A 21111-nucleotide genomic window follows, 5' to 3' on the forward strand; every position below is an offset into this window, starting at 1 on the left:
CTCAAAAACGTGCATACACATATTCCTTCTAGTGCACTGACAATCATTTACTTAGTGCCAATCAGTTACATCTACGTAAACATAGTGAAGATAATGGGGATCACACACATCTGAACACTATGAAGATGATGGGATTGTGCATATGTAACAGAAAGGATAAGTTGGACTGTAGAACTTTTATTACTGTAGGGGATGTATGACGTGACTTTCACAGAATCATAGACATGTAGGGCTGGAAGGCACCTTAAGAAGTCATCATGTCCAAGACTCCAGCCCCCTGCACTGTGGCAGGACCAATTAAACCTAGACCATGCCCGACAAGCGTTTGTCCAACCTGTTTTTAAAAGCCTCCAGTGATGGGGATTCTACAACCACCCTTGAAAGCCTATACCAGTGATTAACTATCCCTACAGTTAGGAAGTTTCTCCAAATATCTAACCTAAATCTCCCTTGCTGCAGACTGAATATATTACTTTTTGTCCTACATGGAAATCAAGTGATCACAGTCTTCTTTATAACAGCCCTTACATATGTGAAGACTTATCAGGTCCCCACAGTCTTCTTTTCTCAAGACAAAACAGTGCCCAGTTTTTTTAACCTTTCCCCAAATGTCAGGGTTTCAAACCTTTTAACATTTTTGTTGCTCTCCTCTGGAGTCTCTCCAATGTGTCCACATCTTTCCAAAGGGTGGTGCCCAGAACTGGACACAGTACTACAGCTGAGGCCTTCTCAGTGCCGAGAGGGACAATTACCTCCCATGTCTTACACACAACATTCCTGTTAATACACACTAGAATAGTATTAGCCTTTTTTTCAACTGCACCACACTGTAGACTTATATTTGCGATCCACTAGAACCCCACATCCTTCTCAGCAGTACTACTGCGTAGCCGATTATTCCCCATTTTGTAGCTGTGCATTTGATTTTTCCTTCCTAAGTGAAGTATTTTGCTAGGGTTGGCAACCCTCCAGATTTGGCCTGGAGTCTCCTAGAATCAGCATCAATCTCCCAGTAACTACTCAAAGTAATCCAGGCAATTTTAACAAGATATGTTAAGAAAATGACATTATGTCATGTTGGGGGGAAAAAAATCTCCTGGAATAGCTGCAGTCAGAGTTGGCAACCCTATACTTTGCATGTTATTGAATTTCATATTGTTGAATTTATACCAATTCACTCATTTGTCAAGATCATTTTGAATTCTAGTTCTGTCCTCCAAACTGCTTGCAACTCCTCAAATAGAGTTCCAGGGCTGAAAGTTAGGAAAAAACACTTTTTAAAAACTCAAACTGATCAGTTTTGACATAGAAGTCACAGACAAACAAGGAACTCCACAGTGACATTTTGACAGTCATTTTCAAAGTGAAATTTTAAAAAGAAAACACTTATTTAACACACTGTGCATGTCCAGTATGGTATTTTCTCATGTCAGTAACTTCTCCTCGTGTGAAGCAATTTTGCATGAAAGCTACAGAGGCTCTTCATGACTCTCTACACCTCTATACGCACACAGGGCCATCCTTAGGCATACGCAGCATACACAGCTGTGTAGGGCATCTGAAAATTTGGGGCACCACTGGAAGAACAAATAAGAGCAGGTCAGCTCCCACACAGCCCACACACTCAGCATTGTCCTTAGGCAGGAGCCTTATTCACAGCGCTGAAGGCGCTGGCATGGCGCATTCTGCGTGAGGGAGAGGGTACGGGTGTCTCTGCGGGAAACTGTGACTCTCAGCCACCGTGAGGCGGGCTGGGCGGCTTGGTATCCTTTAGTGCCTCCCCCCTCCCTGGCATCGGCTGCAAGCCTGGGCTGCCGCAGTGCCTGCTGCATACGAAGCTCAGTGTGTGTCAGCATTAGGCGGGGTTCTTCTGGAGGTCCATGGGCTGTGTCCCAACTTGAGCATAGGGGCACCAGTTTAATAATACTGTGTAGGGCCCCATAAATCCTAAGGATGGCCCTGTATGCACATCGCAAAAAAAAGGCCAAATGGATTTGTATAAACTACAGACACATATACACAGTTTCTCATTTGAGAAAAAGCTGAAGTTTTACTTTGAGTAAGCTATAAAATAAAGCCATTTAGACCCCAGTCTTGTACTGTGATTTCAGCGGGGCTCAGTGCAGGCACAGTACTCTGCCCTAACAGAGCCTCATCGCAATTACAATGCAGGATTAGGGCCTCAGAACGGAAATGCCATCTCAAACACAACTGTAGTGTCACTAATGTGATACTATATCACACATTAAATGTAAACGCCAATTTCACAGGAAAAACTGCAATTTCCTTTGTCCTATAATATACAAAGATATTCTGTGTTTACAGAAACTGCAAACTTTGTGTTATTTTTTTCCATGGAGTAATTTTATGTAGTTTGCTGCATACACCCTTAAAATGCTTTATAAAATAATGACCACCTGTTTCCTGTAATTCAACAAAAGTTATTCTAATAAGCACATTTCTTAATACCTAATCAGACTTTCTACTGCCACACACTACCTAAGGGCCCAATTCTGCCATCCTTATTTATAAATACATGTCACTATTCTATTTAAAAGATCACATTATACGCCAGAACAATGCAGAAATCAAGCTAAGGCCAAATCACAAAAACGATTTTATTAATTTTAGCTTAGCCGTTATGCTTTACTTGCCTTGTTTTCCTGTATGTACAATTTCTGTGAATTGTTCTCACTAATAGTATCCTGTTTCTATGAGCAGGAAAGGGCTGAGTACGGTTTGTTAGTTAACATTACTTCCTATAACCAGGGTCAATATTCTGTAGTAGTGACACTACAGCAGACATTGTTCACTCTGGATAAGCAATGTATCACGCTGATGGCTGTTAATGGACATCCTCTGTAGCGAAACATGAACTGATAATCAGTAAACCCAGATTTGCAATAGACTTCCTCCTTCCTGTTTTTACATTGCTGACCAAGGAGATGTCTCTTCCTGCTAAGCTTTTGTGCTACTTAGTGATGTATGAAATGAGAGATTGAAAAACAAGCACGGCACTACTTTTTTAATTTCCTGCTGTACTGATGCACAATAAAAGACACTAGAAAAAATGCTGCTCCTGTGGAACTCCCCCTAATTTCAGCAGTAGCTACATGCATGTAAACAAGAACAAAGTTTCCCCCTTGTTTGGAATACATATGTTCACAAAATGGAGGTAGCAGGGAAGATCCTGTAATCATAGATACTAGGAAGCAAAGTGCGTAAGGCAACATATTCACCAGTTAGTTCCACAGACTACAACCCAAACCACATTCAATATCAGGAGTACTGGATTTGTATATAAATAAAAGTTTGCACTTCTAGGTAGCTTTAAAGGGTTAATCCATATATTTTTAGTTACACACACAAACACACACAGTAGTGATGCAACACAATACCAATGATATACCTGAAATACATTCATGATATTTTCATCCTTTGGACAGACAGTTTAAACTCCTTCATAGATTTTCACCACAATACCACCTATCCATTATACTCTCTCTGGAACACTCTCACACTAGCATCAACTTCCTAGAAACCACGATCAGCTTTTCAACAATGGAACCCTACAGAAAACCATATATAAGAAACCCACAGATCATCAAACCTACTTTCATAGACCCTATAACCACCCCAACCGCACCTACATCCAGGTACTCAGATACCACAAAATATGCTCTGAGGATAAAGTCCAGGATATGCACCTTAACACACTTAAAACAACTTTCACCGAAAAGGACACTCCACCAGAGAATTGAATAATGACAGGTTTCAGAGTAGCAGCCGTGTTAGTCTGTATCCGCAAAAAGAAAAAGAGGACTTGTGGCACCTTAGAGACTAACAAATTTATTTGAGCATAAGCTTTCGTGAGCTACAGCTCACTTCATCGGATGCATTCAGTGGAAAATACAGTGGGGAGATAATCCCCACTGTATTTTCCACTGAATGCATACGATAATCCCCACTGTATTTTCCACTGAATGCATCTGATGAAATGAGCTGTAGCTCACGAAAGCTTATGCTCAAATAAATTGGTTAGTCTCTAAGGTGCCACAAGTCCTCCTTTTCTTTCCACCAGAGAAGTAGATTGTATCATGGATTGAAGCAGAGAGAACCTGCTTCAATACAAAAATAAACCCCCTCCAACCACACATCCCTGGTTGTCACCTGGTGCTCCACACTGGAACCCATATGGGGTATCATCAAGCAACTATAACGCATGCTCGATAGGGACCCCAACCTGAAAGAAATCTTTCCAGAATCCCCACTTCTGGCCTTCAAACAATCCCCCGACCTCACCAAGCTCACAATCAGAAGAAAGCTCCCAAAGACCAGGACACAACAACTCAAAGCAGCACCAGACCCTGCCAGAACAATAGATGCAAAACCTCCAGACATATTTCCACTGCTAGAATGATCAACACCCCCATTACACAGCTTTCAAGAGCCATGGATCCTATGCATACCTATCACAACATGCGGTATACCTCATTCAGTGCACTAAATTCCCCCAATAACAACTATGTGGGTAAAACCAGACAGACAATCATTACTCTCTCAAATGAACTCACACAGGAAAATGATAAAAAACAAAAACACCCTATCACCTATGGCTGAACGCTTTTCATAAAGCGATCACTCTATATCTGACCTACCAGTCCTCATCCTCAAAAGAAACCTGCACAACACTTTCAAAAAATAAACCTAGGAGCTTAAATTCCTCACTCTGCTAGACAACAACAACCATGGACTGATCAGAGACACTGGGTTTATGGCTTAATTACAACAATCTGCAACCCACTATTCCCATCTTTTTGTCTTATGACTGCAGAGGTGGTAACCTGAATGGTCCCTTACAATATATGCTAACTACTTATGCTAAACAATCTGCTCCACCTTGCATTTTGCTGTGATGCTAGGATTACCTTTCCCAGAGAAGAAGAGCTCTGCATGACTTGAAAGCTTGGCTCTCTCCCAAACAGAAGTTGGTCCAATAAAAAATATTACTTCACCCACCCTGTCTCTCTAATACCCTGAGACCAACACAGCTACAAATACACTCTCTTCCTCACAGTCAATCTATTCATAGGAAAGTTTGCATCCCATGATGTAAGCTCATAGCCATCTATTGCCATAACAATGCTGAAGTTTCCACAGGTCTCCAATATATTTGTTTTTTAAAATATTTATCTATAAAACACTTCATTTAAAAACACAGGGTTCTCCTTATAAGGTTGAAATGTCTCATATGACATTATATCTAGTTACTAGAACACATTCATTTAGATATCTCTGTTGTCAGTGAGGACTCCAATATTTGCAATCAGTGGGATTTGTGAGCAGATAACTTTCCCACCTGTCCTAAAATACAACCCAAATGTCCTGTGTAGTGTTGAAACTCAACACCCTTCTTGAAGTTTGCCTTTATTTTGACAAATGAATGAGCAATAAATAAGTCACAGCCTTCTCTGCAGGTTCTTAGAGCAATTCAACCTACCTCCTTAGTCCTCCACCTCAAATTCCAGATGCCTCCATCAGGGCAGCTGAATTCTAAAACTTATTTGCTTCCTCATTATTCCCTCAGCTGGAGTATCTTCGTTTCCTCCAGACTTTATTTTACTGGCAAAGGCTGAGGTGCAGCAAAGATTTCAAGATAGACTATTAGCTGCCTCCAAGATAGACTATTAACTCCTTCTTGGCCAGGACATAATTGATGCCAGCCACAAAAATAACTCCTTGGGAGAAGGAAGCAAGACCAAAGAGAAATGCATGAGCAGAGCCTCAGTGTAAATGTGTTGTCAAGCACTCTTATCTGAGGTCTGCAGTGACAAGAATTAGGGTTAGGTTTTTCAGATATAGTCAGGTAGTATCCATAAAGGCAAGCTACTGAGCCAGAACCGGCGTATTACAATGCAATATAATTTGATTACATGCTGCAGCAGTTTGATTTGATTTTTGGAAGGAGTTAGCCCTCTAATACTATGTTACAGCCTTGCAATTACAAACTTAGCTTCTACTGTCACCACGCAGTTCCATTTGCAAATAAATCCTTTATGCTATTTTAAACACATCTGTACAAGAACTGTGAACATGCATGGACATGGTTGATTTTAAAAAGTTTCAGAAACATGGGATATGTCACACCACTACATTGTTGCTGTGGTAAGGTTTCTTTTTTAGACCGGGGTGGGGGTTAATCAGTTGGTGGTGATGCTGAATGCCCTGGACCAAGTAAGCATAAAGCACATGGAAAAGAAGAGAATGCTGATATTTATTTATATTATAGCAATGGTTAGAGGTTCCAACCAAGACTGGGGCCCATTGTGCACTGCTCTATACAAAGATATAGGGTCCCTGCCCAATAGGAGTGTACTCTAAATAGCCAAGACAGACAAAGGGCAGGAGGAGAAAAACAGAGGTACAGAGAGGTTAAGTGACCTTGCCTGAGTTCATACAGCACATCGATGGCAGAACCAAGGCTAGAATCCAGGTCTTCTAACTCCCAAACCAGTGCTCTATCCACTAGACCATGCTTCCTCCCAAGGAAGGACTACGGGCAATAATGTGACATAAAGCACCTCCCAGAATCCATGAAAACCTAAATGTCCATGGGGTTTGTGTCACGGAGATGAAATATTCTGTTGTTTGCAGAAATCACAAATTTTTTTGTGAAAAATGAACAGCCTTTCTACAGATGGGTATAAGTCCTTCAGAAGTGAGTCCCTATTTACACAAAAAGAAAAGGAGTACTTGTGGCACCTTAGAGACTAACCAATTTATTTGAGCATAGGCTTTCGTGAGCTGTAGCTGTAGCTCACGAAAGCTTATGCTCAAATAAATTGGTTAGTCTCTAAGGTGCCACAAGTACTCCTTTTCTTTTTGCAAATACAGACTAACACGGCTGTTACTCTGAAACCTATTTATACAGAATGCTCTGCTGCTCATGTGAAAAGCATGGAAGAAGAAAATGTGTTTTCTTATTAGTGTACTGTTCCACAAAATGTAACGTGAAGAGATTCAACTGTTTGCGACCTTTTTTAGCAGCACTTACAGTCACTGGACATGATTTCTGTTTTAGAGATTGTGAAATACTCTAATTTACAGGTCAAAAATAGCCTTATCTTGGACCAAATTACATTGATATTTATGCAGTGAAAGTATAGAGGTAACTGCAAAGTCTCTTAAAGAACTGTCTGAGAAACACATATAGAAAGCTACACTTACTACTTTGCTGGTTAGTGCATTCACTGACAGGTCTGTAGCTAGGCAAGTGTCAGAACACATCAGATTTGTGCAGGATGGGAAACTGTGTATTCTCTTTGGTCATAGAAGACCCATAACGTGGGATGGTATCATATAGGAAATAAAATCAGCATTAGGAATAAAATAGCAAAGAAGAGTTCAAATCAAAACTAGTTTGTCTAAATGTAGATGATGCAACAGTGAATGAGTTGTTCAAAGATGTGCAGGCCAAGTTTAGATTAGATATTCCTCAGTGATGTTGTGCACTGCATCAACCATAAACTGAGCTTGGTATTCTGGATCTATAAAAAGTTTATCCCTATTTCCTTAAAAGTCTGAATGTGTTTTGAAAGACATTTTCAGATTTTACTATTTAAGTCCCAAAGCATGGCAACAACTCCGAGCTGTTGCTGATGCCTCTGAAGTTACAATGAGATATTTCAGAAGCATCCAACAAGTTCCCGGATTGCTAGTCAGGTCAGAGTTCTGAAGGCAGTGATCAAAAATTGTAATTTGGCTGTCACCCATTTGGAAAATAGTGAAAGGACCGAGTTAGAGGCTGATGTAGCCCACGTTAGGGGTGTTTTTAAGGCACACTGTGTGTGCTATATTCCACAATCCATTATATGCAGCACTTGAAAAAATTACCATACGAACTAATCAGAAGACAAAACTTAGTAGTCAATACAAAAAATGAGGATAGCAATTCCAGTGAGGTTTGGGACAGTGTCCTGGTGAGAAGTGTAATCCTACTCCCCTAGCTACCCTGGGGAAATGGAGGGTTCTGAGTCCTTTCCACAGTGCTATCCTTGGACCCTCTTTGGGCTAGGATCTTTGGTATCAGCCTCTTGCTAATTGCTCTCTGAAATCTGCAGTCTCTGTCTCTTAGAAGAAGGAAGACAAAGCTTCTTTTCTTCCCCTCTCCAATCTCAGAGCCTTCCTAATACCAGCTATTGTAAGGAAGGGAGCAGCCAGTCCCTGATTCGAAGAGGCAATAGTTTAATACAGATGAATGTACAACTGTCACTGTGGAAGGATTTCTTCTTAATCTGAGGTACACGTGAATTCTACAATATTACTGTATTTGAAAATTATCTTACTGAAGTCCATAAATTGTCCTGCCTTTTGTCAACACACTGTACTTTCAGTTTCATAACATGACATGAAAGAGGGACTGGTCATGAACATTCTATACAGATTATGATGTTTTGACAAGGAGATGCTATGTACTTTGTCAAATCTATAGGGTTTGGATAGTGTTCTGTAGAGTAGAATTGGCTGTTCAGTGAATATGACATGCACACTGTGGTTGCTGATCCTCAACTGCAGCTAAGAAGCATTCATTACAAGTTAGGAAAGACAATGCAAAGATGGTTTAAGCAACCTTTGATCCCTTGATCTTGAGACCACTCTGCACCAATTTGGTTCCTTTGTGCAAGTTAAAGTATATTCTGGTAGCTTCTAGGCTGCTCCAATTTGTGCCAAAAACCCAAAGAGGTTATTACAGCAGCTGGAGATCACTAGATGCAGGGACACCACTGCCATGCCCCCTTCCTTCTAATCATATTACTTGCACTGACTCTGAGGAGCAGAGATGGTGTAGGAGCCATTAGACAGGTTCTATGCTATTTGAGGATCCCACTACACTGTGGTGATCCTCCTAAGACTCACTAAGCAGACTTTAAGGCTTCTTTGCACTAGTAAAACAGATCAAAGCTGTCCTGCTATAAGGGAGAATCAAATGTGCACAATACCAGTTTTTCTTGCCATTTCTTGAACAAATCTTTGGAAATAGAGCATAGCACTGCTGTATACCTTAAAAATCAAAATGGGTGACATTCCAGAAATAGAAAAGGAGTACTTGTGGCACCTTAGAGACTAACCAATTTATTTGAGCATGAGCTTTCGTGAGCCACAGCTCACTTCATCAGATGTGTACCGTGGAAACTGCAGCAGACTTTATATACACACAAAAAGAAAAGGAGTACTTGTGGCACCTTAGAGACTAACCAATTTATTTGAGCATGAGCTTTCGTGAGCTACAGCTCACTTCATCAGATGTTTACCGTGTTTCACGGTAAACATCTGATGAAGTGAGCTGTAGCTCACGAAAGCTCATGCTCAAATAAATTGGTTAGTCTCTAAGGTGCCACAAGTACTCCTTTTCTTTTTGCGAATACAGACTAACACGGCTGTTCCTCTGAAACCTGTCAATATACACACAGAGAATATGAAACAATACCTCCTCCCACCCCACTGTCCTGCTGGTAATAGCTTATCTAAAGTGATCAACAGGTGGGCCATTTCAGCACAAATCCAGGTTTTCTCACCCTCCACCCCCCCACACAAATTCACTCTCCTGCTGGTGCTAGCCCATCCAAAGTGACAACTCTTTACATAATCAAGTCGGGCTATTTCCTGCATAGATCCAGGTTTTCTCACTTCCCCCCCACCCCCATACACACACAAACTCACTCTCCTGCTGGTAATAGCTCATCTAAACTGACCACTCTCCAAGTTTAAATCCAAGTTAAACCAGAATATCGGGGGGGGGGGGGGGGGGGGGGGTAGGAAAAAACAAGAGGAAACAGGCTACCTTGCATAATGACTTAGCCACTCCCAGTCTCTATTTAAGCCTAAATTAATAGTATCCAATTTGCAAATGAATTCCAATTCAGCAGTTTCTCGCTGGAGTCTGGATTTGAAGTTTTTTTGTTTTAAGATAGCGACCTTCATGTCTGTGATTGCGTGACCAGAGAGATTGAAGTGTTCTCCGACTGGTTTATGAATGTTAGAATTCTTGACATCTGATTTGTGTCCATTTATTCTTTTACGTAGAGACTGTCCAGTTTGACCAATGTACATGGCAGAGGGGCATTGCTGGCACATGATGGCATATATCACATTGGTGGATGTGCAGGTGAACGAGCCTCTGATAGTGTGGCTGATGTTATTAGGCCCTGTGATGGTGTCCCCTGAATAGATATGTGGGCACAATTGGCAACGGGCTTTGTTGCAAGGATAAGTTCCTGGGTTAGTGGTTCTGTTGTGTGGTATGTGGTTGTTGGTGAGTATTTGCTTCAGGTTGCGGGGCTGTCTGTAGGCAAGGACTGGCCTGTCACCCAAGACTTGTGAGAGTGTTGGGTCATCACTCTCACAAGTCTTGGGTGACAGGCCAGTCCTTGCCTACAGACAGCCCCGCAACCTGAAGCAAATACTCACCAACAACCACATACCACACAACAGAACCACTAACCCAGGAACTTATCCTTGCAACAAAGCCCGTTGCCAATTGTGCCCACATATCTATTCAGGGGACACCATCACAGGGCCTAATAACATCAGCCACACTATCAGAGGCTCGTTCACCTGCACATCCACCAATGTGATATATGCCATCATGTGCCAGCAATGCCCCTCTGCCATGTACATTGGTCAAACTGGACAGTCTCTACGTAAAAGAATAAATGGACACAAATCAGATGTCAAGAATTCTAACATTCATAAACCAGTCGGAGAACACTTCAATCTCTCTGGTCACGCAATCACAGACATGAAGGTCGCTATCTTAAAACAAAAAAACTTCAAATCCAGACTCCAGCGAGAAACTGCTGAATTGGAATTCATTTGCAAATTGGATACTATTAATTTAGGCTTAAATAGAGACTAGGAGTAGCTAAGTCATTATACAAGGTAGCCTGTTTCCTCTTGTTTTTTCCTACCCCCCCCCCCCCCCCCGATATTCTGGTTTAACTTGGATTTAAACTTGGAGAGTGGTCAGTTTAGATGAGCTATTACCAGCAGGAGAGTGAGTTTGTGTGTGTATGGGGGTGGGGGGGAAGTGAGAAAACCTGGATCTATGCAGGAAATAGCCCGACTTGATTATGTAAAGAGTTGTCACTTTGGATGGGCTAGCACCAGCAGGAGAGTGAATTTGTGTGGGGGGGTGGAGGGTGAGAAAACCTGGATTTGTGCTGAAATGGCCCACCTGTTGATCACTTTAGATAAGCTATTACCAGCAGGACAGTGGGGTGGGAGGAGGTATTGTTTCATATTCTCTGTGTGTATATAAAGTCTGCTGCAGTTTCCACGGTACACATCTGATGAAGTGAGCTGTGGCTCACGAAAGCTCATGCTCAAATAAATTGGTTAGTCTCTAAGGTGCCACAAGTACTCCTTTTCTTTTTGCGAATACAGACTAACACGGCTGTTCCTCTGATTCCAGAAATAATAGGACTAGAGACACATAGCTAAGGACCTTTTAGCAATACGTATGTTCTGTAAGAAAACTGATATCTACTGAGGGAACAAGTCGCACCCACATCAGTAAAACATCATTAACATACAAGATATAAGAAGCAAGAGTAGCAGTGGCACTGGCAGGGAATCCTGTCTCCTTCATTCAGCAATTGAGGTTTCAAAGAATAGATATTCTATCCAGCAGTAGAGAGCAGACATAGAGCGTGAGGACCTGATTTTACGGAGTCAGAATGCCTATTGTAGTCAATGGGGATTTTGCCTGAAAAAAGATTGCAGGCTTGGGCTCCAAGTGATAATATCTTAACAGACACAGATATTCCTGTGCCCTTTCAAGAGGCTTGCTCAAAGGAAAGTACATAACCTGTTTAAAAATGCCTTTAGAATGAGAGTCGGATGCTCACAGATTATGAAGATTTAAAATTCCTTCAATGTAAGGTTTATTACTTATACACATTAGCTAGCTACACATATCTGTAGCCTTAACAGAATGTCTAGTGAGCAGCAGCATCGGCATTGGAGTTGTCTGTCACTAGACTTGGGATGATAGCATTGTATGGTATACAAACAATCAGGCTGGGGATTTTTTTTTTCTGATCACATCTATGAGCAGATAAGATGTCAGATGTGGTTATCCAATGACAAAATGCGGTTGCCCTAATATCTGGCCTGTGGACTCATTGTTGCAGGAAAATTAAAATGAAATATTGTTACTGGTATGATTGTCTAAAGGCATTGTTCTATGTTCAGCTTGTTCTATTTTGGGCTATGGAGACAGAGCTGTTCTCATTTGTATTCTCTTATTTTTATTGTCTATCACTTGATTTTACATTTAGCTTTGTTCTTGATTTAATAAAAGAGAACATAAGAACAGCCATACTGGGTCACGCCATGGTGGATCTTGCCCAGTATGTTGTCTCCAACAGTGGTCCATACCACAATTTAAGGAGGAGTGAACAGAACAAGGCAATTATGGTGAGATCCATCTCTGGCTTTCACACCTTGCTTCTGGTATTTAGAGGTTTTGGATCGCCCCGAATATAGGGCTGCATCCTTGGCCATCTTGGCTAATAGCTGTTGATGGAACTATCCTCCATGAACTTACCCAGTTCTTTTTTGAACCCAGTTATATTTTTGGCCATCACAACATCCCATGGCAATGGGCTCCATAGTTTAGTTGTGTGAAGAAGTACTTCCTCTTGTTTTTATCAAATCTGCTGCCTATTAATTTCATTGAGTGACCTCTGTTTTTTGTATTGTGTGAAAGGGTAAATAACACTTCTCTATTGATTTTTTCCACACAATTCATGATTTTATAGATTTCTATCATACCCCCTTTTAGTTGTCTCTTTTCTAAGATGAACAGCCCTAATCTTTTTAGTCTCTCCTTGCACAGAAGTCATTTAATACCTCTGATCTCTTTGTTGCCTTCTCTGAACCTTTCCCAGTTCCACTATATTCTTTTTGAGACGGGACAACCAGAACTGGACACACTATTTAAGGAGTAGGTGCACCATGGATTTATATAGTGTTGTTATAATATTTTCTGTCCTATTTTCTATCCTTTTCCTAATAGTTCCTAACATACTGTTAGCCTTTTTAACTGCTGCTAAGCATTGAGCAGAAGTTTTCAAAGAAGTATCCATGGTGACTCAAAGATCTTTCCTGAGTGGTAACAGCTAATTTAGAACACACCATTGCATATTTATAGTTGAGTTTATTTTTTCCAGTGTGCCTTAGTTTGCACTTATCAATGCTGAATTTTGTCTGCCATTTTGTCACCCAGTCACCCAGTTTTGTGAGATCCCTCTGTAAATCCTTGCAGTCTGCTTTGGACTTAACTATCTTGAACAGCTTTCTGTCATATGCAAACTTTACTACTTCACTGTTAATCCTCTTTTTCCAGATTATTAATGAATAATGCTGAACAACACAGGTCCCAGTAGAGATCCTTGGGGTACTGCACTGTTCACCTCTCTCCACTGTGAAAACTGACTATTTATTCCTACCCTTTGTTTCCTGTCTTTCAATCAGTTACTAATCCATGAGAGGAATGCCTCTGCCTCTAAATTCAAAGGAGAGGAATGCCGCTGTCTCTAGACTCTGACAACCATGGGCTTGAGGTAGAACTGAGGCTATTTAATAATTTATTTAAATTCAAGAAAAAATTCTAATACCTAAATATTACCAATTGTCTATCTGGTTTGAAATCGAGGCCAAATCATTTGGTGGGAGAGGGGTAAGGTATAATGCATAATAATGAATGATGCATTACAAAACAGCAGTTGGGAACCAGCTGAATCCCTTAACTATTCATTTCCAGAACTTTAAATGTAGTTTTGTTTTTAAAAGGTGTCCATTTTTGCAGAGGGAGTGTAATACCTTTGTGTGTTGGCTGAATGCCTTTGAAATATTTCTCCCTCTGTAAAACTTACCTCCTTTGTAAAGTACTGTCAGACCTACTGATGAAAAGTGCTATATAAGAGTTAGGTATTATTATTATTATTATTATGCTTTGACAAGTCTCCTGTCCCATTCCAGGCTCCCTTTCCTCCCAGCAATCTTGGATTCCCTCATTCAGAGATCAGGAAGTAAAGCTCCAGGCAGGCCATGTCCCTCCTGGTCCCGCACAATCTCTCCATATCCTGAATACCTGCGTCTGTGTGACACCCTTTCTACTACCCCGTTAGACCAGCAGTTGCAACAAAGCCTAGACCAGTGCTTCTCAAGCTATCTGATGTGGGGGACCGGCAATTTTTTTTCCCAATGTGCGCGCAGACCGGCAGCCAATGGCTCACGGACCAGCACCAGTCCGCGGATCACCACTTTGAGTAGCATTGGCCTAGACTGTTCCCCCTCCACAAAAGTACTAAAGATATTTCTCCTCAACAAGGCCAAGAAAACAAGACCTATTTGAAGTTTGCAGGCAGAACCATTTGAGAGCTATGACAGCTGAAAAAATAATTTTGCAGTTATGGTGAGTCGAAAATTTTCTGAATGTTATCAAACCACCAGAAAAAAATCTACCAAAGTATGAGACATGGCAACATTTCAGGGGAATTTCACTTGGGTGAAATTAGAGGAGATTAACAACTAGTTTCATAGTGGGAAAACTAACTTCAATCTTAAATGTGGAGTGGAGTATTGCTGCTCCTTACTACATCAAGCACCCACGATAAGGTTTCACAGCATGTTTAAGAGTAGCAGCTGTGTTATTCTGTATTCGCAAAAAGAAAAGGAGTACTTGTGGCACCTTAGAGACTAACACATTTATTTGAGCATAAGCTTTCGTGAGCTACAGCTCACTTCATCGGATGCAGAGATGAGCTTATGCTCAAATGAACTGGTTAGTCTCTAAGGTGCCACAAGTACTCCTTTTCTTTTTACAGAATGTTTAGGATTTTACCCTGTGACCACTTGTCAACCACAGACTCAAAGATAATAAGAAAAGCTGAGATCGGAAATGGGATGGGGAAGCTGACACCACTTCAAAAGGGAGCATCCCGAATCCCAAAGCCAATGAGGAAACCAGCAGCCAGCCACACCCACCGCCTTTGACAGCTCCCAAATACAAACACACCAACAACTGAAGCCTCGTTTGGTGCCCTTCCTCCCATGCAGACCACGTTAACTTTAGACAGATCGGGACCGCTTTCTGCACCAGAACCAACGCTGTCCCGGCCAGGAGTGGGGTGGGAACGTGACAAGCTAGTCCCTCTCACGGACCTGCCGTGTGTCTACGAGGGGGCCAGTGCCCAGGCCCTCCAGGGGTGCCTGCCCCGCGCTGGTACAATAACCAGCTGGTCCAGCGAGTCCTGAACGTGCTGGGGTCCCCGTGCCCTACCTGCCTCCGCCAGCGCCTTCCCCCTGACAGCTCCCGCGGCTCCGGCCAGGCCCCGAAAACTCGGGGCAGCGGGGTATGCTCCACGCTGGGGCGCGCCCCTTCCCTCCAAGGCCGGAGGCGGTTCCCAGTGGCCGGGGTGCAGCGCTGCGAGCAGGGCCCCGCCGGGAGCTGGAGGGGGGGAAGGGGCTTTGTGAACAGAGGGGCGGCTTGCCCCGAGGGGGCCCCGAGGCTCAGCGGGGGCGAACCCCCAAAGGGCTGCGCCCCGCACAGCATTCGCCGGAGGCTCGGTGTCCCTGGGGCGGAGCTGTCAGTGCGAGGGCCCGGCCCAGCCCCTGGGTCTCGCCGGGCGGGAAGCCCCTCGCCGTCTGCAGACCCGCACCCGCCTCCCGGCCCTGGTGCCTGCCCCTCACCGCAGGGTGGGCCCCACGCAGGCCGTGTCCGTGCTCTCGATCTCCTGCAGGATCCGCTCATGCTCGGGGAGGCTCTCCGCCATCTTGGGTGGGAGGGAACCAGGCAGCGGCGCCGCTGCGGGACGCGCTGGGGAGGCGGCGCTGCAGCCGCTGCCGGCCGGGGGTCGGGCTCCCGCGCTCCACGCGCACACCCCGAGAGCTGCCCCCGCCAGCGCCAAGCCCACCCGCTGCCCAGCGGGCTGCTGGGGTACCGGGGGGCAGGGAGACGTGCGCACTCGGAGCTGAGAGGGCGGTGAGGGGAGAGAGCGGGGCCGGGGTTGCTGAGAAGGCAGCTACTGGAGGGGGGAGCAGGGATTCAGCGAGAAGGAACCGGGGCTGCTGGGAGTCGGGAGGATTGGGCAAGGGAAGACTGGAGAGAGGAGTCTAGGGTTAAGAGTGCGGAGGGAAAAGATAAAGAGAGTGTCTGGTTAGATCGCACAAAGAGGGCTCTGCTGATCTGTGTGGCTCTCCGCTCCCAAATGCAGCTGCAAGCTAGAAAACAAGTCTAGCCACTCTTCCCGCCCACGCCAGATAATAATAGTAAATGATCGTATAACATTCAGTCTTGGCACATGTTGGACTATGATGAGTTCGTGAAAAACTAGGGCCCTGGCACCGGCACCTATCCAAATTTTGGCCCACCGCTCCAAATTCTAACGCCCACACTGAGAACCAGTCTAACGGCTCTTACTTCACCAACAGTTTTGGACCTTCACACATCCCAGCACACATACGCTACAAAAACACCCTCCAAGCATGTGGATTCTGCTGAATCTGTTACATCCCCTGCTAGGGTGACCCAGATGTCCCGATTTTATAGGGACAGTCCCGATATTTGGGTCTTTTTCTTATATAGGCTCCTATTACCCTCCACCCCCGTCCCGATATTTCACATTTCCTGTCTGGTCACCCTATCCCCTGCTCATAAATTCCAGGGCCGCTCCTACTGCACCAAAAATTCTGGACCCTGATGCATCCTTGTGCATAGGTGCTTCAAACACCCAGGTATTGCCCAATCCAACAGTTTGGTATTGGGTTTTGTTGTTGTTTTTTGTTTGTCTGTTTGTTTTGCTATTCATCTCTAAATTCTACAATATAAAGAGATCACTTATAGCTCCTCCAAGGCCCTTTTAAAAATCTGGTCCCCTATTACACTCTAGAACAGGAGCACTTAAAAAAATCAAAATATGGACCAGAATCCAGGAAGGTCCATTTTTCATCTAGATCCCCAGGCCTTTTTACATTCTAAACAGACAGCAAGTGTAGCTATCTTTTTTAAATCAAATAAATCTGTATCCAGTTTACTTGTGTTTCAGAGAGGCCATGATAACTTTGGAGATGGGTGAAAGAATGAGCTAGACCTTTTGGATCCAGAGCTATATGCTAGTGTCCAGTAGACTTAGAGACCTGCAGCCAAAATTTGCTAGATCCAACAAGACCTAGGTGCCAGATATGTGTTTTTGTGTTGCTTTTGCAGCAGGATTTATTGGAACTTGGATTTTTGTGTTCAAGCAGAAATAAAAACACGTGTTGTCTATTTTGACAGTACAAGTTGGAAGTCTCAACCAAAAATGATAGGATCCAGCAAGCTCCAGATGCCGGCTCTGTGTCTCTGTGGTGCTCTTGGCCAGGGATGCAACAGCCTTTCATGTTGCAGTCGAATTAGAGCAGCTAGTAGTATTTCTCTCTTTAGCCAGCAGAAATTTTGTATTTGGGATAAAAATATTACAAGCTGGGATCCGCCAAGATCCAGGTGGGGTCTTTTTGGTGGGGTTTTTTTGGTGCTGCCAGATCAGTTTTCTAGTTCTAGATTTCTTTGGTGCGCTATTATTTTTTATTTATTTTCACTGGGAACTGCTTCATTTTTCTCTGTTTAGTTTAGAGAACTTGGCAGATTGGGGATAAAAATTTGCAAGCTTCAGTTGGATCTGTGTACCAGATATGTGTTTTTCCACTGCTTTTGGGCTCAGATACATCATGGTCCGTATTTTAGCAGAGAAGTAGGAGCTGCTACACTTGATTTCTATTTTGATTGTACATCTGGGTTTTGGGGGAAAATTGCCAAGGTCCGTGGACCAGACCTGGCTTTTTTACAGTGCAAAGTTATCTCTTCACAAATGAAAGCCAGCTTTTGAAAATTTGGTCCTTAAAAGTGGCTTGTTCATTTTTGGCTTTTCCTAGACTAGAAAAGCTAACCTTTGCTAACAGCAGGTATTAACACTGTGTGTAACTGAACCAGCCCAGAATGTGCATTAGCTACAATTGTGTTCAGCACCATTTCAGTAACTGTAATTAAACCACCATCAAGCGCTAGGCCACAGTTAATGAAACAGTACTGAACACGGTTTGGATGTTGTCTACACTTGCAGCTACATCATGTTCAGCTTTGGTTCAGCTGAACCTATTGGTGACAGCCATAGTCAGCAACAGGTAGTTTTTCTAAGTGTGGACAAGCTCCTACAAAGTGCAATTCGGGCAGTGATACAGGAGGGAGATAACTCAGAGGGGGAAACTATTTTCAGGTTTTAGGTACTTTTCCTATATTATTTCCCTGTAGAAATCATTGCTATATAGTAAAATTCTTCCTACATTCCTTTTTTCCATCACTCAAGTTATTTACAGAACAGGGTGACAGATGCAAGTTTTAGGAAAAATTAAATTTATTTCTAAATGAAGATATATGGTTTCTCTCTTTAGTCTAATCCTTACTGCAAACGGACATACACAGTACCAGACAAGGTATTTTTAACACTCTGCTGCAGACACCAACAATAAAGCTAAACATACAATCTTTAATGTATAAGCTTCATGTCCATGAAAATGCAATAAAATGTAAATGCATTATTTCTAATTTTTTCAAAGACATTTAGGAATTTCACTAAATAAAACTTGAGTGCATGTAGATGCACTTTGATAATAAAGAAGGGTAGTGTCTGTCTAAAATATGTGAATTAAAAGTCATTCACCTATTTTTTCAAGCATGTAGCTGATGGCATTGGCTGATAACAAATTAAAAGCATTCCATTATGGAAAACCAGTGATTGGTTCTTGTTTTCATTTATGAAAGTAATTTCTTGCTTCATGGAGCACTAGTGGTAAGTCTGTAAAGACACCCCTTGTCCTGCTGAGAATGGGCTCAGTATAGGCTTTTAGTCTATACTTGTTCCTTTAGGGCCCAATCCTACTCCCATTGAATTCAAAGGAAGTTTTCCTATGGATTTCAGTGTGTGCAGGATTAGGCCTCTAGTACCTGGGGGTGAGGGAAACAACAGCCTAAGAATAAAACAAATCCATTTTATACAATATGATATGATATAACTGATGCCTACCTTAAACTGGTTCCAAGAGGCAGCTCAAATGACTCAATCTCAGCAAAGACATTGTCATATATTTGATCTTTGTTTTCTTCTGAATAAAGCTCCAGCAAGTTTAGTTTGCTTTTTCTAGCCATTGCGGAGCGTGAAACAGTTCTAACTTCAGGACAGGACTTTTATTCTGTTTACTGTCATTACCAGAATGAATCTGTAGTCAGCAAAACCAGCAGTGAAAAATCAGACCCTGGGCTGACCTCGTGATTCCTGAGGACTTTGTGTCCAAGAACGCTGCGCAGCTGCTCTTTTCCTGTCTCCTCTAGTAATGTGCAGATTACACTGTACCCACTTCATTAATGTCTTTTCTTGAAGATGGACTTATTATTTTCAGGGAAACTTTGTTATCAAAAACATTGAATAGTTCATTAACACATTTAAAACATTTCACTGATGATAAATATTTCAGATGAAAGGGGACACCAAAAACCTGAAATTTAGTTATCTTCAAAACACGATTTACAAGTAGTTTCAGACAGGAAACCTACCTTTGAGTCCCTCTGTCAATTTTTGTGCATTTGAAATCACATTTTCCTATTTTCCAAATGTTTGTCTTTTCCCTGTTGCTTTGTGAAAGACTCACACAAACAGAAAACTGTTAGGAAAAAGGGCTGTGAAATGCAAATGTACACTAAAAAAGCAAAGAAAATGTTTATGCTTTAATCTCTTTCAGTTTAGTAATTTTATATGTCATTTGTACAGTAACAGGTAAACTATTCAGATAGAAATGAGGTTTTTAAGTTGATGGTGTCCATTCGTGCTATAAACAAAATTCACACCAATTCATTATGCAGGCCCCAATCTTGCCTTGAGAACCTAGTGGGTAGACTCCTGACTCTGCTCTGAGCACCACTGATTTCAAGTCATTGTCTGACCATTAATCTACAGCAAGGAAAATATCTGGTACAACTTCCTCAAATGAATCTCAATCTCATCCAGTTTTGTCAAACTTGAGAATAGAGTGCCAAATTCGTTGAGAAACAAACAACTGGAAGCCAAATGCTGACAAGCAGTGTTGTGTGGAAAGGGCAGTCTTTTTATAGCTTATCTATTTTGGTATCTCACTCAGAGACTTAAATAAAAACTTGATTTAGATCCCAATCCTGCTCCTGCTGAAATGAATGTGTTACCATTACATCAATAAGAGCACGACTGAGCCCTGATTGCTAGGATCTTTTAGGAAAGTTGTTATGTGCAGCAGAAATCCCAAAAATTTAGCAGGAATCTCTTTATTATAAATCCTGTGCTGTTTTCAGACAACTATCTCTTGCACGAGCTTCTTCTTTACTTGTTGTCTTTATTCTGTAAATAAAAGTTAACTGCTCTGTAATAAATATTTCAGGTGCTCACTATTGTGTAACAGCTAGTGTTTGGGATTCATCTTTTGTATCATTAACAGATAATACACGCTTGTGATTGACCCATCCAGCCACTGGATGTCACACAAATGCAGATGAAAGGATGGCTTGACTAACAGTTCTAATCTTGCACTATAAGAAGGGAGATTAGGTATTAACTTTTAAAATAATTGAGGACATTAAAAAGTTAGTTTAATAATTACAAAAGTTATTAAAATGATTAGTTAGTGGCCTGAGTCACAGCTACATTTCCTGGTTTTGTCCACTTACTACCTTTCTGATTCAAGGTCAAAAGATGTAATAACTGAAACCGCAGGACTCTATCTTCCATTAGATCCAGCTACTTCTCTTGTAGGACTGTATCTAGAAATCAATGTGGTTAATTTTTATGAGGGTCTCTGCAGCCATCCTCACAGCTATGTTACTGGCCATCCTTGGAAGATAAGCGCACCTACTGTTGATGAATGGATTCGTTGGATTTGGTACATTCTTACCATGTAATGAACAAATTAACTTTTTGCTTGTTAGACAGCTATCTGGGCTGTATTAAGTACATGAAATTAATGGGCCTATTTACAGACTAAGGTACT

At 42.2% G+C, this 21111-nt stretch overlaps 1 protein-coding gene across 5 annotated transcripts in view; it reads right to left on the bottom strand.

Moving 5' to 3' along the window:
* EXOC6 (exocyst complex component 6) overlaps positions 1–19266 on the bottom strand; it is a 180541-nt gene extending 161275 nt beyond the window's left edge. For 2 of the 5 annotated variants that reach the window (XM_048857654.2, XM_048857652.2), the window contains exon 1: positions 15757–15889. In XM_048857654.2, the coding sequence (XP_048713611.1) occupies positions 15757–15839 (83 nt within the window). In that variant the 5' untranslated portion in view covers positions 15840–15889. Of the gene's footprint in view, positions 1–15756; positions 15890–19124 lie in introns of those variants that run through there. The other 3 variants (XM_075130963.1, XM_048857651.2, XM_048857653.2) reach the window with 3 other exon arrangements.
* Between the last annotated feature and the right edge of the window lie 1845 nt (positions 19267–21111).

This window comes from Caretta caretta, chromosome 7 (assembly GCF_965140235.1).
Source record: "Caretta caretta isolate rCarCar2 chromosome 7, rCarCar1.hap1, whole genome shotgun sequence".
Taxonomy (NCBI): domain Eukaryota; kingdom Metazoa; phylum Chordata; order Testudines; family Cheloniidae; genus Caretta; species Caretta caretta.